General features: G+C 44.3%; 2 protein-coding genes across 2 annotated transcripts in view; both read left to right on the top strand.

Annotated features, from left to right (window-relative positions):
• Positions 1-336: 336 nt before the first annotated feature.
• ikbke (inhibitor of nuclear factor kappa B kinase subunit epsilon) overlaps positions 337-18,128 on the top strand; it is a 36,719-nt gene continuing 18,927 nt past the window's right edge. Inside the window, exons 1-5 of the mRNA XM_083770521.1 lie at positions 337-513; positions 3,307-3,467; positions 3,849-3,959; positions 5,734-5,913; positions 16,203-16,414. Of these exons, the coding sequence (XP_083626647.1) occupies positions 340-513; positions 3,307-3,467; positions 3,849-3,959; positions 5,734-5,913; positions 16,203-16,414 (838 nt within the window). The 5' untranslated portion in view covers positions 337-339. The remainder of the gene's footprint in view (positions 514-3,306; positions 3,468-3,848; positions 3,960-5,733; positions 5,914-16,202; positions 16,415-18,128) is intronic.
• Positions 7,832-8,821, top strand: LOC310863705 (beta-galactoside alpha-2,6-sialyltransferase 2-like; the record flags this gene model as incomplete). Its single annotated transcript, XM_083772202.1, has 1 exon — positions 7,832-8,821. The coding sequence occupies one exon, from the start codon at positions 7,832-7,834 to the stop codon at positions 8,819-8,821; it is 990 nt and encodes a 329-aa protein (XP_083628328.1).

The raw sequence follows: 18,128 nt of genomic DNA on the forward strand, positions 1-18,128 counted from the left end.
CCAACCTGTATAGAATAGTAACGAGCCCACGTTTGCTAAGACAAACTACGTATCTTTTTTAATTCCAGTTCTGAACCGACTTGTAAGGTTTCTTTCTAGTTGTCTTTTACTCCCCTGATATGAAACAAACGCTCCCTCTCTTTGTGTTTCCAGTGCATGGGATGAACCATCTGCGTGACAACGGGGTGGTGGTCTTTACTCCCCTGTTATGAAACAAATGCTCCCTCTCTTTGTGTTTCCAGTGCATGGGATGAACCATCTGCGTGACAACGGGGTGGTGGTCTTTACTCTCCTGATATGAAACAAACGCTCCCTCTCTTTGTGTTTCCAGTGCATGGGATGAACCATCTGCGTGACAACGGGGTGGTGCACCGCGACATCAAGCCGGGGAACATCATGCGTCAGGTCGGAGACGACGGGCGCTCCGTCTACAAACTGACCGACTTCGGCGCCGCCCGAGAGCTCGAGGACGACGAGAAGTTCATGTCCATCTACGGGACCGAAGAGTATCTGGTAAGATGCAGTGGTGGGAAGTGACTGAGTACGTTTACTTGACCCATTCTGACCTGAGATCAGATTCTAAAAAATGTCTTCTACATCCTGACAGTTTTCTGAAAAAGCTATGTTTCTATGTCAGTCGTTCTTTGATTTTTCAATAGCTAACGCATAGCATAATGCTAACACCAAAAGGGGTTCCCGCCCTATAATGGGTTAAGTACTGAAGAGTATCTGGTAAGATGCAGTGGTGGAAAGTGACTGAGTACATTTACTTAAGTACTGAAGAGTAGCTGGTAAGATGCAGTGGTGGAAAGTGACTGAGTACATTTACTTAAGTACTGAAGAGTATCTGGTAAGATGCAGTGGTGGAAAGTGACTGAGTACATTTACTTAAGTACTGAAGAGTATCTGGTAAGATGCAGTGGTGGAAAGAAACCGAGTACATTTACTTAATTACTGAATACTGACTATCTGGTAAGGTGAGATGAGAGAACATTCCATCGGGGGAAACCATGTACAGTATGTCCATTATTTTATTTTTATTACAAATTGAAATAGTGAAAACAGCAGATCTGCAAGCTCGATATGTGTCGCGTTGTGAACTTGTAGATCGGCTGTTTTCATTTGTGCGACAGTAGTAGGGCATTCATTTGCGGCGAAAAAAAATAAAACGTTGTAAAATGGATCTACGAGCTCAAAATGTGTCGCATTGTGACACGTTGTGAACTTGTAGATCGGCTGTTGTCGCTGCCTTTGTGCGACACTCTTGGTGAAGTAGGGCATTCATTTGCGGCGAAAAAGAAAAGAAAACAAAGTTGTAAAATGGAGATGCAAGGTTTTCAGAGGGGATGCAGCTGGGAATCGGCCCCAAATGAGCGGCCTGGATTAATTGTTGCGCAGTGCGCCTAATTAAGAAAAGGTATTGTACACCCACGGAGGTTTTAGTCACAGAGGAAAAAAGGCATGCAAAATGTATGCATTAGAATTAAATTCTCTTAAGGCATAAGGAATGTTTCACTGGAAGCTAATTAACAGCCTTTTACCCACATTCTTTCTGGAAATGATCTGTGAAGTGCTGAGTACTCTAACTCAGTGGAGTCCCCACATGATTATGTGTGTGAAATTGTAAGGATTTTTAATACCTTTTTTAATACCTAAAAAAGAAGAAGAAAATAAATCCAATGAAAAAAGGTCATTGCTGCATCAAAAGTAATCAACAAACTAAACTATCCCCAGTTCAGATAATATTATTATTGGTTGTGACCTGTGGGTTAAAGACTAATTGCACAGTCGATCACTGCTCACGCTGGGCAAGACCTACACTGTAGACGGACGCCATCATCATTTCTTTTGGGGCGGGAGTTGCAGGATTTTGGCGGAAGTACCGCTCAAGGAAGTGACGTTGATGCTTTACAAGTGTTGTGACTTGTGATTGGTCGGAAAAATATTGTATCTGCGCGAAATGCATCACACTTAGCGATAGCGTTTCTGCCTTAGGTTGTGACCAGGCTCTTCTCTTCTATACACTCTCTGCCTTAAGGTTGTGACCAGGCTCTTCTCTTCTATACACTCTCTGCCTTAAGGTTGTGACCAGGCTCTTCTCTTCTATACACTCTCTGCCTTATGGTTGTGACCAGGCTCTTCTCTTCTATACACTCTCTGCCTTATGGTTGTGAACAGGCTTTACCATGGACGCATTGGTGGGTGAGCAGTGATATTTTGTATTGTGTCCGGAATGCGACGGGGAGCCAGTGAGCGAGAGATGGGTGTGATGTGTTCTCGTTTGCGCACTCTCATCAGGATCCTAGCAGCGCTGTTTTGGATGTATTGGAGCTTCCGAAGGCTCTTGCTAGGGATCCTGATGAGAAGTGCATTACAGTAGTCCAGCCTGGAGGAGACGAAGGCTCTACCACAAAGACATGTTTAAACGTGCTGCATGCTAGCTCATAGATTTAAGTCCCGACCCATTGACACTTTAAAACCAAACCACCGCCATTCTTGCTTGAAAAGCCACAAAAAATGGCTTTGAAAAAATACGGCGAAGCAGCATTTTCTTTCCACGGGCCGACGGTTTGGAATAAACTTCCAATCCACCTTAGACTGGCACCCTTGCTAGATGTTTTTAAAACTCAGCTTAAGACCCACTTTTTTTATTCTAGCATTTGGCTGAATCCTTTGATTTTAATCTCACTGTTTTTACCTACTTCTTTGTCTTTATATGCATTTGCGTTTGGTGTTTTTTTGTACTGATTATGCCTTGATTGTTATGTTGTTTGACATTTTTTATACTTTGTTGTCTTGTAAAGCACTTTGTGCTGAACTCGTGTCATGAAAGGTGCTCTATAAATAAAGTTTATTATTATTATTATTATTATTCTGAAGACTAGGGAGCCCTCTAGTGGACAAAATAACGGAACCGCTGTACTGAATTCTGAATAGATACAAATCTCAACAGATGGCACATCCTTTGCAATGCTGTTGTGCGTTTGGGACAACACTCTGCATGTCCCAGACTCTTCTCCCTTCTGGCTCCCAAACGGTGGAAGAAACTCACCATTGCAGTTAGAATTGAATTAAATTAAATTAAATTAAATTAAATTAAATTAAATTAAATTAAATTAAATTAAATTAAATTAAATTAAATTAAATTAAATTAAATTAAATTAAATTAAATTAAATTAAATTAAATTAAATTAAATTAAATATATATGTAACTTTCATTAGCTCTCTCCAATTTAGAAAATGTGTGTGTGTGTGTGCGTGTGTGTGCACGTTTGTGTGTGCGCGTGTGTGCGTGTGTGCATGCAGCATCCAGACATTTATGAGCGCGCAGTACTCCGTAAGCCCCAGCAGAGGGCGTATGGCGTGAGCGTTGACCTGTGGAGCATTGGCGTGACCTTCTACCACGTGGCCACCGGGGGTCTCCCCTTCACGCCCTACGGAGGACCCCGCAGGAACAAGACCACCATGTGAGTAGCACACGACGCCACACGTTACAGGGGTCCTGGAGGGTGGGGGGTTCCAGGGGGTCCCCAGCAAAATGTGTTAACACATTAACTGCTATTTTCAAGTGCCATGGACGGAGATCTCCATCTTTGAATGTTTTATATTGATTCAGTTTGAGATTGCGCTATGCTACGATCTAACAGCGTCGCCTTGTCTAGGAGATAAACCGGAGGTGGTTGGTTCGTCAGTAAAAAGGGTTAAGGAAATCGTAATTGATTCCTCCCCACACACATCCTCTACATTCTTATACTTTTGAATTTGAAAATCCTGAAAGGTAACAGTTTGGTATACTGTACATACAGTATGAGGTGTTCTGACGGAGACGGTGTGTTTGTTGTGCGCAGGTACAAGATCACCACAGGTAAACCCATGGGGGCCATAGCTGGAGTCCAGCGCACGGATGACGGCCCCATAGAGTGGAGCTACCATCTACCTCACAGCTGCCAGATCTCACAGTATGTTACAGTGTGTGCGTGATGTGTGTGTGCGTGTGTGTGTGTGTCGGACCAAAGCAAACTTTACTTCATCCACAAAAAAAGGTTGTTTGCAGTGGGCAAAAATTATGCCGTGAGCAGGATTTGAACCCAGGAGGTATGGATTGAAAGTCTATTGCCTAACGAGCCATGCTATGAGCTGGCTGCTAGAATGCTTTTCCAGAGTCTACTACATTATAAGATGCCCAACTCATTCGTTTTATTTTTTATGATTACCGGTAATATTTTTATTATTTTTCAATCACAGGGTACAGAAAAAATCTTCACAACGCAGAAATAAAGGGAAAACAGAATGCAAAAGTAAACAATAAAATAAAAATAAAAACATACATACATACATACATACATACATACATACATACATACATACAACGAAATAAAAATAATAATAGAAATAATAAGGCGATGGATATTCTTGTAAATTCAAATTCAGTTCATATAATAGACTGCTCAGTTTACAATTAGACTGTGCCTCCAGTGTGCGCCTCCCACTTATCCCATTTCAACACATAGTTGTCTGAGCCTGGGCCATGGCTCAGTGGTCCAGGCACCTTGGCTGGTAGCCCAGTCTCGCAGTGTGCCGCGGGTTCGACTCCCAATCCCGACGGCCTTTACTGCATGTCTTCCCCCCATCTCTCTCTCCCCATTTCCTGTCAGCCTAATGTCTGTCCCTCCATAAAAAAATATAAAATAAAGGCGAAAGCCACAAAAAAAACATTTAAAATTTGTTAAGAAGTCTGGGTCCGCCCTGTGTACATTTGCATTAGGGGAAGCCTCGCCCCGCAAGGCTTCCCCTAATGCAAATGTGCACGACGCATGCCATCGTCTTCTTAGATAATAGACTATCATCTTAGAAACACAATTGGCATGAGGAATTGATACTCTCACTTCTGCTGTCTATTGAAAATCACAGAGACTCGTGGAGAATTAGGAGAGAACGAGACCTGTGAGCGTCCAGGCAGCTCCACTCTCCTGACGTGTCCATTACAGGTGCGCGTTCTATCAAACGGAATTGGCCTATAGTGGGCGGTCTGAGGACCCGCTATGTGCTTTCCCAAACGTGTGTGGGCAAGATAGCAATTACAGGGAAAGCGCATCATCAACACGCCCACGGGCACACCTCCAGCCGCAAAGGGAAGGCAAGGAGGGGCAGGAATGTTTGAGTATTGGGAATTTTGGTTACCTAGACATGGCACATGACTGGAGGAAGTTCAAAGTTCAAAGTTCAAACAAACATCCGGAGACGATACTTAACGTCCTATAGTAGTGCCTGCTAGTGAGAGCATAATCACAGATCCGAGAGACAGACAGCCAAAACATGACGACCGGTTGTCTTTGGATAGATTTCAACGGATAACAAGACAATTTGTGATATAAACTGTGCAGGAATCTCCATCACATTCAAATTGATCTGTAAAACATTATTTTTTTCCCCCTTTTTTTTTCATGGGCACTGTATGCATTGCTACACGCACACACTGAATGAAAAGACCTCCACACACACTATGCTCCATAATGTATAGTGAGTAGCGTGGCCGCACAATAGCGTTCACAGATAGTGGAAGCTGCTAAATGCGTAATTCACAGATTATGGTTAGTGCTAGTGGGTGTAGGCAGGGCGTAAGGTATAGGGCCCTGTGTCTTTGCCTCTGCTCTGTGTGAACGCACCACCAGCGGAGGGCTGCAGTGCCAGCTAGTCCCGGTGTGAACGCACCATCTGCCTCTCCACCAACAGAGGGCTGCAGTGCCAGCTGGTCCCGGTGCTGGTCGGCATCCTGGAGGCGGACCAGGACCGATGCTGGGGCTTCGACCAGTTCTTCACCGCCACCACCGACGTCCTGCAGAGGGCGCCGGTCCACGTCTTCTGTCTGCAGCAGGCCAGCGCGCACTGCGTCTACATGCACCATTATAACACGTAAGATATATCGCTCACTGCGTCTACATGTACCATTATAACACATATCACTGACTTATTTTTTTACGGATTCATGGGTGTCAAAGTCAAGGCCCGCGGGCCAAATGTGGCCCACCATGTCATTTTATGTGGCCCGCCTGCCTCAAGCAAAATTTTTTTTTTTTGTTGCATCATGTACCTTCATCAGAGTGGAGAATATAAGTATAAATCAAGTTGAGCAAAGCCACTCTTCTCTGCCCCTCTCTCTAACAGACACAGTTAACGGTCGCTTGTTAAGTGCCTGCCAGACAGACAATCAGATTAAATGAAGGCAGGTGTAGAGTAGAGTGTAGATGTAGACTAGTGAACTGAACATGTTCTCTATATAAAGTACTTCATACCAGCCCCTTATGAAACAACATGTTCTCTTTATATCAAGTACTTCATACCAGCCCCTTATGAAACTACTTCTCCCCAAATCCAAATGGATTTCATTTTCCATCCTGAATGGCAGTAACTAGCATACAATGAGAACTGAGAGGATCTCCACAAAGGTTTACTCATCAAAACTGATTATAAAACTGTAACCATCAAAGCATGCACTCAACATATAATGGTTATGTGACCATGGCATGTGCATAATATAAAATCTTATACGTTTTAGCTGATATTGATTAATATGGGGGGTGGGTTCAATTAATCGATTATTAATCGGCAGAGCTGTCGACTATTCGATTTGGCTGATGGTCACTTTGTGGCATCCCTACAAGTTACAACAAGTGAGTAAGTGACTATCTCTCTTCTATACTGGTGTGTGGCGTCTCTTGCGTAATATGATGAAGTGGAACGGTGCCAGTAGCCCGTGCACATTATAGGGACAAAGTTGTGTGTGTGTGTGAAGTGAAGGGGGAGGGGCCGCATCGCGACTTGTTTCTGTTCAGAGAGAGAGAGAGCGAGAGAGCCCACAGATGTGTGGGCATGGGGAAATCATGGAATGGTTTGAACTAAGAAAATGTAAAATAAGGCATTTTCCTACCTTCCAGTTTTCTGACTTTTTATTTCACAACATATTCCCCAATTTCCACTGAGATTATGGGGTGAATGAATGTGGCCAGACCCATCTTCTCTTCCTGTCATAGTGACATTGTCCTGCATCAGATCATGTCCAAATCAGGTTCTCCAATCTCCAGTAGCCTCTTCAGTTTTTTGAAGATTTTTTGAGTGGTGCAACCACTCCCTTACGGAGCTATGTGTGTGGCTGGCTGGGTCTGAGCACTATGTGTGTGGCTTGCTGGCTGGCTGGGTCTGAGCACTATGTGTGTGGCTGGCTGGGTCTGAGCATAGATAGATAGATATTATAGCAGTGACTGACTGAGACATCGAGCGTGCGTCCGCAACTGGTTGTGGCCCCCATCAAGTGACCTTTTGACCAATGCGGCCCTCGCCCCAAGTTGAGTTCGACAAGGGTTTGAATGGACAGGTATCAGTTAAAAGGGAGACATCGAAGAGGAAGGATGAATGGAGAAGGATCAATTATGGAATGTCAGAACAGTTCAGCTCCATATACAGTATGGAGCATCTTATGTGCTTCATCACATCATCAGGGATCACCATCCCTTATGTCACGTACTCGTGTTTGTCTTTATTCTGACCACAGTAGGCCAAAGTAGACCATGCGGCCGGCCATAGACGTCAAACTATATGTCCAAATATGGACGGCTATTTCAAATAGCTGCCATATTTGGAAATATACGGTAATTGCTCCATATGTCTGAGGGTATATAAAGGAATGTGGCTAGTGGCTACTCTTTTCAGCAGTTGAACGAGCAGCGATACCTCTAGGATTCTTAACAGCAAATTAAGGGTCACGATGATACTTTATTATTTCAAGCGTCGTCATAATCCAATCCTGGCCACAGTGTCTTGTGCCCTCGGTGCTATGATTCTGATGTGGGTCTGTCTTTTCCCGGTGGAGCCCGAACCGCAATGGGAAGGGCACCACGTTAGAAAAGGAGTTCGCAGACCTGCCCAGAGCCCAGAGGCGATACGGTGTGAACTGAAGAGCCAGGCTACGCTGAGGACCGTGGACGGAACCGAGGAACCATTCTCCTCTTTGGGCTGGCCGCGCCTGGTGCCCTCCACTCCCCTGACGCAGATCCCCGGACGGCACGAGAACCAACGCCGCTTTATGACCTGCGCCGTGGTGAGCTCTGCTGGGACCATGCTGCACTCGGGTCTGGGCGAGGAGATCGATTCCCACGACGCGGTCATTCGCTTCAACAATGCGCCGACAGAAGGCTACGAGAACGACGTGGGAAGCAGAACTACTATTCGCCTCGTTAACGAACAGATTCTGCATGAACCTCGGTTTCAGTTCACCACCAGTGCACTCTACAGGAACGTCACCCTGGTGGCCTGGGAAAAAGCCCCACGCGACCTCGACTTGGCCAAGTGGTACAGCCAGGGGAAGCTGTTCGCTCCATACGCAGAGCGCCGGAGGCTGGACCCCAGCCAGCCCTTCTATGCCCTTCACCCCGTCTACCTGGATCAGCTCTGGCAGGTGATCCAGAGAAATACACTGGAGGACATTGCGCCCAACCCGCCCACCTCCGGTTTCATGGGCATCGCGGTGATGATGGAGCTGTGCGACAAGGTCCACGTGTATGAGTACATCCCCTCCGCGAGGCAGACGGCCCGGTGCCACTACTTCGAGGAGTTTGAGGACATAAACTGCTGCGCTTGGCACCCCTTAAAATTTGAGAAGAGGTTGATCCAGCGAATCAACACAGGCTCTGATGATGACCTCAGGAGAGGCAGGGTGACGCTTCCCGGATTCAGTGCGGTCAACTGTGAGTCTGACATCCGTGTAGGAGACGGTATCGAAATGAAAATGGATTCCAGACAGTGGTTCGGATCTTTCTGGTTTTAGCCATCCGAAGGTGCTAGACAGGGTTCCCCAATTAATTTTCCCTAGGGCCATATTTTGACTAGGGTACCAGGCTGGGGGCCGAGTCGGCACGTGCGAGGTCGAGGTCAAGACCCCATTTGAAAAGGACCCCCAGTTTGACATGCAGAGGCTACTGACCCCCATGTAATGCCATTTATATCTGGGACCCCACCCAAAAAGAAAAAAAGAAAAACATTATATATATATTTTTTTTAATTCTTCCAGGGGCCACAAGGGGGCGCTCTGCGGGACGCTAATTGGGGAACCCTGTGCTAGAGAGTAGAGACAGGCAGAATACGATGTCATTACTCGTCAGTGGTGGGCCGTCAGGGCCAGCTGGCCCATTTCTGCACACCTGATGCAGAAATGTATATTTTATAATAAGCTTTTCTTTTTAACAAATATTATATATTGTATTTATTTTGCTGCCACTGCAGCTTGAAGGCCTAGTTCATTTTGGCACGGCCCGCCACTGCACGTAATGATATATGGAGGCATGGGGTGACTAACGGACGGACGGCAAATGCATGTCTACATACTGTACAATACATAGTAAATGCGACCTGTTTGTGGTCGCAATAAAAATGGTCAAATAATATGAAAAAGAGGCAGAAATTGTGAAAATAGCAGATCTACAAGCTCACAACATTGCGAGGTGGTCCACAGTTCAAATGATTACGAGGCTTGAAAAGGTTGAGAACCACTGCTTTAATGTACACCGGTAACCCTGGAACCTCATATATGCATCATTTGATGTACTTTCTCCTTGGGTGGGTAACATGGGTATTGGCTTATGTATACTTTTACATACTCTTTCATTAATATAAATATATCGTGTCTTTATTGTGTTACATGTAAACTGTACCGTTTCTGGAACTGTACTAGCCGTTTCTCTGGTGCCTGAATGTCCCCCATGGGAATGGGATCAACATGTACTGTATATCTGTCCTACGAAAAAATACATTATTTCACCCATTTCTTTACACCTGGCTATGAACCAGCTCTGATGTGACAAAGTAGATTCTGATTCAAAGACACATACTTTTGACTTACACAAAGTAGCTGTAAGATTAACATTGGCTATCCATGGGGGTGCAACATAGAAGACAACTACGAGTATCCACAAAATTGTATTCTTAATACTGATTGCATTAAACGTCAAACTAACTTTGCCACTAATTTTCCACTCGATTTGCCACTCACTTTATGCATGCGCATACCCTCTATACTTTGTCTACCACTCAGAACCAGCATCTCATTTAATTTTTAAACCACAAAAAAAGCCAGATTATATATGATGTAGCCTATCTTAAATATTATGCAGGGTTGAATGCAAAAGTCCAGAAATATAGGCCTACCACAATAAACTAACACAATTAAGACTATAGGCTAGGTTATTGAAAAGACTATAGCAATGGTTACTACCTACGTTTTGAAACCTGTGCAACAAGAACATGAACAGCAGGCTTTGGGTTTACATTGTACAGAAGACCTTATGGCACAATTGTGGAAAATCAACTTCAAGAGTCCAGCAAGCTGAATGGCAAGCATGCATGCATGGTCAGGTAATCATATTCAAATTATCTAAATTATAAAAGTACATACATAAATACGTTTAAACCATCCTAGAGCATTAGGAATAAATTGTCTATTTCTGAAGTTTATGCAAACCTCTTCTTGTGTGTACACGCACGTGCATGAGAGATAGGCAGAGAGACGTAGATATGCAGGTCGGATATAATGTCTTTCAGAATCAGATGGGGAGCTTCAATCATTGCCCCCAAAAGATGTCAAGAAATGATGCAGAAACCTTGTTTCTGTAATCTGTATTATTGTATTATAATAACTACCACGCAACAATTTGATATTCCAGTGACTAATTGATGGAAAATGCCTCAAAAAGATTTTAATATGAATATAAACATGACTTATCTTGTTCATCGTTGCCATGGTAAAAAAAAGGCTATGGCTCTAGTATACAATACTGTACAAATTAGAGATCAGCGGATGAGCTTTTTTGTCACCCGAATCCGAGCATATGCATGCATGTGCATATTTATAATCCGCCCGTTATCCGACCGAATTAATTAATTAATCCAATTTATAAATCCGCAACCACCTGAAATCCGTCGCTGGCTCGCTGCAACACGTTGTGAGCTTGTAGATTGGCTATTTATAAGTTGTGTCACTCACCACAGCCGCCCGTTGCACGTTCTCGCATCGCAACGAACGTCTTTTCATGTGGCATATCCAAGTCCATCCCTCGCTCCCATGCAGTCCCATGGCACCGAGTCCCAAACTAACTTCAGTTAGTTGTAAGTTTCTTTCACACTCTCAGCTGCCTGTTAGTCTAGCAGCTAGCAGACCACTCGCTCTAGGCTCTACACCGTTGTTGTGGTCCTTCCTTAGCCAATATAGGCGTCTAATTTGTGCCTGATGGAAAATATTAAAATACTAACACACGCACGCCGAGATTAAAAACTATATTATAAGACTATAGATAGATGCCATTAATTTATTTCCAGCATTATTTCACCCGCGGTTTATCCGATATTAATTTATAATATATTGAATTGACCCTAATCCACCCTAAACTGCGGTTCACCCGCGGCAACCGCGGCTAAATCCGCCACCCGCTGGTCTCTAGTACAAATACACACTGCCAGTAGGCTAATGAAGTACCACTGCATACTATATAGTAAATTTCATTTCATACTGAAGTATCTACATTATGACTAGTAAGTACAAATCATTACATTTATTGGGACTTGGGAAAAAGAAAAGGGAAGAAATATGGGGCGATAGGGCTTTTGCCCCAAACCTGTGGAATGCACTCCCCCAAACTCCCATGCAAAGTGTCTTTGGGTACTTAGAAAAGCGCTACATACATTTGAGATATTAATATAAAAAAATGTGTGGTATGAAAAAATAACGTGTTTTTAGAACACCACCATACTGCCTCAAAGTTAGTATGCAGGTGACTTATATTAGCATCACTTTACCCACATTGCAGCTTGTAGATCAGCTGTAGTAGACCACCAGTGTTGCCTGCTCTCTGACTACATGACATCTTTAGAGTCCTGCATGAGCTCTCTGGTGTTTGAGATTACTGCTATTTCTGAACCTATAGTCCCACATTGTTCACAGTAGTAGGGCTTCTCTCCTGTATGAGTTCTAGGTGACATTTGAGAGCACTGCTCGTGCTGAATCTAGTCCCACACTGGTCACAGTGGTATGGCTTCTCTCCTGTATGAATTCTTTGGTGACTTTTGAGATTACTGCTCTTGCTGAAGCTAGCCCCACATTGGTCACAGTGGTAGGGCTTCTCCTGTATGAGTTATCTGGTGATGTTCAAGATAACTGCTCACGCTGAACCATTTATCACACTAGTCACATTGGTAGGGCTTCTCTCCTGTATGCATTGTCTGGTGGCGTTTGAGATGACCTTTCGTGCTGAACCTGGTCCCACACTGGTCACAGTGGTAAGGCTTCTCTCCTGTATGAATTCTCTGGTGACATTTGAGAGCACTGCTCGGGCTGAAGCTAGTCCCACACTGGTCACAGTGGTAGAGCTTCTCTCCTGTATGCATTGTCTGGTGGCGTTTGAGATGACCTTTCGTGCTGAACCTGGTCCCACACTGGTCACAGTGGTAAGGCTTCTCTCCTGTATGAATTCTCTGGTGACATTTGAGAGCACTGCTCGTGCTGAAGCTACTCCCACACTGGTCACAGTGGTAGGGCTTCTCTCCTGTATGAATTCTCTGGTGAGTCCTGCAACGGGTCGGATACCCGTGATTCCCCGCGGGTACCCGTGTTTGACGGGTAGGAACGGGCGGGTATATATACCTTTATAAATTAACGGTTCCGGGTGCGGGCAGAACGCAACGCAGCGCGGGCGGGTAACCTTTTTTAATCAGTGGACCCACACTGCGCCATGTTATAAACAGCAGCTGAGCTGGGGTTTCTCCTCAACAGTGGAGACAAGTTAAATCCGTCACATGCCCAAGGAATCGACAGTGATGTCACATCACTGCCGATTCCTTCATAATGGCGTTCTGTTTCTGCTGCTGTGCTTCATGCTACTTCCTTAATTGTTGCATAGCAGTGACATCACGGTCTAATCCTTGCTTCCTTATCGTAGCATTTTACGTGTAGAGTTTATTTTTTTATCACCAGGCTGCAGACTGTAGCCTATATTTTCTGTCGCGCTGATGAAACACCAAGGGATTATAATTTATAATGCCATGCAACACATAATGTGAGCTAACCCAGGTAATGTTGGCCTAATGTGCCACTCTGTCTAAGTGTAAATAAAGTTAAAAAGATTAGCCTGATGAGTGATGACCATGTTTGAAACAGCCTTGGATCAAGATGGTCGACTCATCAGGCTAATCTTTTTTTATATCATCCTGTCCTTGTTGATATACTAGAATTTTGCGGCCGTATCCCAGAGTTACGTAGCCGCGCACTATGGGAAGAAGGAAATTGTGGGAGTTGACTCCACATCTAGTAACGGATGGGTTATAGTTATTATTATTTGTCCTTAGTGTAGTGTAGTGTAGTGAACACGTTATGGCTCATACACACTGCCCGGTATTTGCTCCGATTATGCTGTTGGGGAGCATTTTTGGCGCTGGCCGACAAAACCGCTGATCGTAGATCAGGATCTACCAGTATAGATCACAAAGGCTTTGCAGGTAGACCACATGACATGGCCCTAAAAATATATATAATTTTAATATAAAAAACATTTTTTGCATCTGCCGCTTGAGATGACCTGAGATGACTTGATTGATTGACATCAAAAAGGGCCTGTCAGCTCAAACACACAATGCAATACTTGTTGTTGCGTACAATCATCAGTAGCAAAGTCAAATACCAAAAATAAAAACCATACCATTTCCATTTCCCCCCCTCTATTTCCCATTCCATGTGCATTTGTCTTATAGTTGCTCTGGCCTCTGTACTACTGCCACCTAGCGTCCATTTATTGTATTACACAGTGGGTGAAAGAAACACACCCCTTAAGACTAAACCCCACCCATCAGAGGTGTGGCGTCCAGAGGTACCTTTGACATGAAATTTTGTGTGTGTGTGTGTGTGTGTGTGTGTGTGTGTGTGTGTGTGTGTGTGTGTGTGTGTGTGTGTGTTTCGATGTGCAGGGCGTTGCTGAAAATGAGACCCTGTGCTCAGCTACTTCCCTGGGTAAATAAAGAATAAAAAAATGAAAGGTACCTTTCAAAACCTATAGAAGTCAGCCTGGTACAGACGAACGGGACACGACTGTATGTAGCCTATGAAAGGCTCCTCAATTACATTTTGTAACTATTTTCAGCAATGGGATGATAGTTTTATTTGGTGGGTATATGAGCTGGTCGTTTTGAAAGTAGCTCTGAAGTAAAAAAAAGTGTGGGCAGCCCTGGTATAGATGATTAGGCTATATATATATATATATTCATTCCGTGGGTAAATCCCTGTAGGCTACCCACATATTGGTAGCCTATATTAGCCCAATATTGGCGTTACGCATTTCACTTGAATAATGTTGTGTGCGCACGTGCACGTGCGGAGAAAGACAGTTATTTAATGAAACTCAAGATTATAACGTCCTGTCTCGCTGCCGCCGTGTATAGGCTGCACGGCTATTCCTGTGTGTGTGTGTGTGTGTGCGTGCGTGCGTGTGTGGCGTGGCGAGAGAGAGATCGTGGCTTCCAGGCGTGCGTGTGCGTGTGTGTGTGCGCAATCAAAACTACTCGGCAGTATGGCTGGCAGGCGAATTTTTTTACGGGCGGGTCGGATCTGGTTTCGAGTTTTATATAAATCTCGGGTAACGGGCGGGTAGCAGAACTGATGATTGACGGGCGGGGCGGGTGCAGGTATCGAAAATTGGACCCGTGCTGGACTCTGCCCCACATTGGTCACATATAGGGCTTCTCTCTTGTATGAGTTCTCTGGTGATGTTCAAGATAACTGCTCACGCTGAACCATTTATCACACTGGTCACATTGGTAGGGCTTCTCTCCTGTATGCATTGTCTGGTGGCGTTTGAGATGACCTTTCGTGCTGAACCTGGTCCCACACTGGTCACAGTGGTAAGGCTTCTCTCCTATATGAATACTTTGGTGATTTATGAGAGCTCTCCTTTGTCTGAACCATTTCCCACACTGGCCACAGTAGTAGGGCTTCTCTCCTGTATGAATTATCTGGTGACTTTTGAGAGCAGTGCTCGTGCTGAAGCTACATTTCTGTACATCTGCTTTCCGTTGAAGGTTAAATCAAAGTGTAGAGTGACATGGAAACATGCACATACCTTTTCTGTGTAACTCTAACACAGGCTGCTTCAGCATTGGCTGCCTGGTAGATCTGTTCCTCCTCTATTCTGTGTAACTCTATCACAGGCTGCTTCAGCATGGCTGCCTGGTAGATCTGTTCTGTGTCAGAGAAGGAATAGATCTGTTCCGTCTCTGACACAGCAGCTGTAAAGCTGTCGGTCGAATCTGATGGCCCACATTTGAGGCCCGCTTTTACCGTCTGGGATTTGACTTTACTCGCTGACATGTTGTTGTCTTTTACCGTCTGGGATTTGACTTTACTCGCTGACATGTTGTGGTCTTTTACCGTCTGGGATCTGACTTTACTCGCTGACATGTTGTGGTCTTTCTTGACTCCGTCTTCTGCTCCGCTTTCTGACTAAACTCTCCCACATCAACACTGGACAGAACAGTGCTAACATTACCAGGACCAACCCAGTCTCCACCCACTCTAGTCTCCACCCATTATCCACCAACTTTAGTCTCCACCCACTCTAGTCTCCACCCACTCTCCACCCACTCTAGTCTCCACCCACTCTCCCAGCTATAGTATGTACATTTTCATGGTTTTCGACAATAACAAAATAAATAAAATCATGCTTTTCGACATAATATAGTATGTCGTTTTTCATGTACCGGTATTTGCAGATAAGAAAAATTAAAATCATACTTTTCGACATACTACAGTATATTGTTTTTCATGGCTTTTTACTGCATTCTTTTTTGCATCGATCGTAATGTATTTTATATTGATCATGCTTCTTCTTCTTGTTTTAAAAACGCCTTTGACAATGATGGGAAAATTTACGCCATATTGTCCCTCATTATATATTGTTAATGGCATGTAATGTTTGTGTTGGCACCGTTTTTTTTTTACATCACCATTACATCACCTAATCAACATGAGTTAGACTTTAATATATTAGCGCCCCTCACTTCACACGGGTGTGATTTAATTTATTGACAATCTGTATATCCGTATGTGTTGCACTGGAGCTTTTGAACAGAACACTTTCCGTTCTCTCTCTCTCTGTCTCTCTCTCCCCCTCCAGGGTGGGTGTGTTCATGGAGGATGTGGCGTCTCAGACCGGGGTGGGGGTGGGGCAGCAGCTTTTCCTCTACCTGGGACATGAGCTCCCCCTGGTGGGCAGCATGAAGGTGGTCAACCTGCCGCCCACCTCCCCCCGCAGACCTCTGCTGCTGCTCAGCCGCCAGGGGGAGGGGCCAGGGGGAGGAGCCTCCGCGGGACTGCCCTGCAGGGAACGTACGGTACACATTACACACAGGTGCACGCACACATTCATTACACACAGGTGCACGCACACATTCGTTTACACACAGGTGCACGCACACATTCATTACACACAGGTGCACGCACACATTCGTTTACACACAGGTGCCCGCACACATTCGTTTACACACAGGTGCACGCACACATTCATTACACACAGGTGCACGCACACATTCGTTTACACACAGGTGCACGCACACATTCGTTTACACACAGGTGCACGCACACATTCATTACACAGCTATTAGCTAAGTATTTACCTGCTATGCTGACAACAAAACCAGTTCTAATAGTTTGAACACAAGGGCTAGTGTAGCTGATCTTAAACCACCAAACCTGAGACATAGGGTAGGTAGAAGCTAATTTAAATATACAGGGGTGGAGGATTGGAAAAAAATCCCAAGGGAAATTAAATTTGCCCAGTCTTTAAAAATATGTTGAAAAAGTGGCTGATGGGCAAGTTAGTATAGTGCTGTATTTATCTATTTAAAATTTATATCTATTTATTGTCTTTTGTTTATTGATCTATGATGGCCGGTTATAAATGTCATTAGTATTGTAATGTTAGTACACATGTTCTTCTTATCATATGCTGTAACTATTTATTTATTTATTTGGGTCACAATGGAAATAAGTCCTCAGACTTTTTGTGCAATCCTGATCATTCTGTACTGCTCTCCTATGAATTGTATCATGAATGTATCAAATCAAAAATCAAATCAAAAACAAAAATGGTAAATGGTGCATTCATATAGCGCCTTTATCCAAGGCGCTTTACAGAGAGCGTGCATTACATTCACCCATTCACACACCGTTGTCGGAGGAAACCATGCAAGGCACACACCGGGAGCAATTAGGGGTTCAGTGTCTTGCTCAAGGACACTTCGACGCTATCTCTAGCCCGGGTTTGGACTGGGAACCTTGCGGTTTCCAACAACATAGGTTGTTGGAAACCGCACCCTCTAGCGCAAACACTGAAAACACCAGATGATGCAGTCATTGATTGATTGATTGAAAAATATTAACAGTTTGCAGAATTACAGTACATTTTAAGCACAAACTCAATACAGTCAGTGTGCTAACCACAAACCTAAAGCTGAAAATAGCTGATCTGCAAGCTCACAAGTCATGTTGTGGCTCAAGTACTTGTGGTCTTACTGTAGGGGATGTAGCTCAGTGGTAGAGCGCATGCTTCGCATGCCTGAGGTCCTGGGTTCAATCCCCAGCATCTACCCATTCTTTATAGGTGATTCAATATTAAAAGCTGTAACACAAAGGAGGGGGTTCATTGCGTGTTAATTGTCTGGCACAATTAGAGAGATCACGTATGTTTCTGTGGCCCGTATAGTCTTGACTCTTTCTACAACAGATTTAACCTTTAAACTTCTGATTAGCTTGTTGTTTGTTGTTGTTGTTTGTTTGTTGCTTGTTCTTGTTCAAGAGCAGATGTTTGCAAAGACAAAACTGAAGGACATGCAAAAAAGTATAAGGTTTTTCCAGACCTCTATATAAAAGCAGAAACAATAAATCACGTTTTCTAATCGCATGCAATGCAACTCTTATGGGGGGGGCTGTACGGATGGTACCCAAATGGGGTCCGTTTGAAATTTTGAGCCCATGCTTCAAAGACCAGGGGATGTAGCTCAGTGGTAGAGCGCATGCTTTGCATGTATGAGTTTCTGGGTTA

This window comes from Protomyctophum parallelum (genome assembly GCF_964188405.1).
Source record: "Protomyctophum parallelum genome assembly, chromosome: 8".
NCBI classification, from domain to species: domain Eukaryota; kingdom Metazoa; phylum Chordata; class Actinopteri; order Myctophiformes; family Myctophidae; genus Protomyctophum; species Protomyctophum parallelum.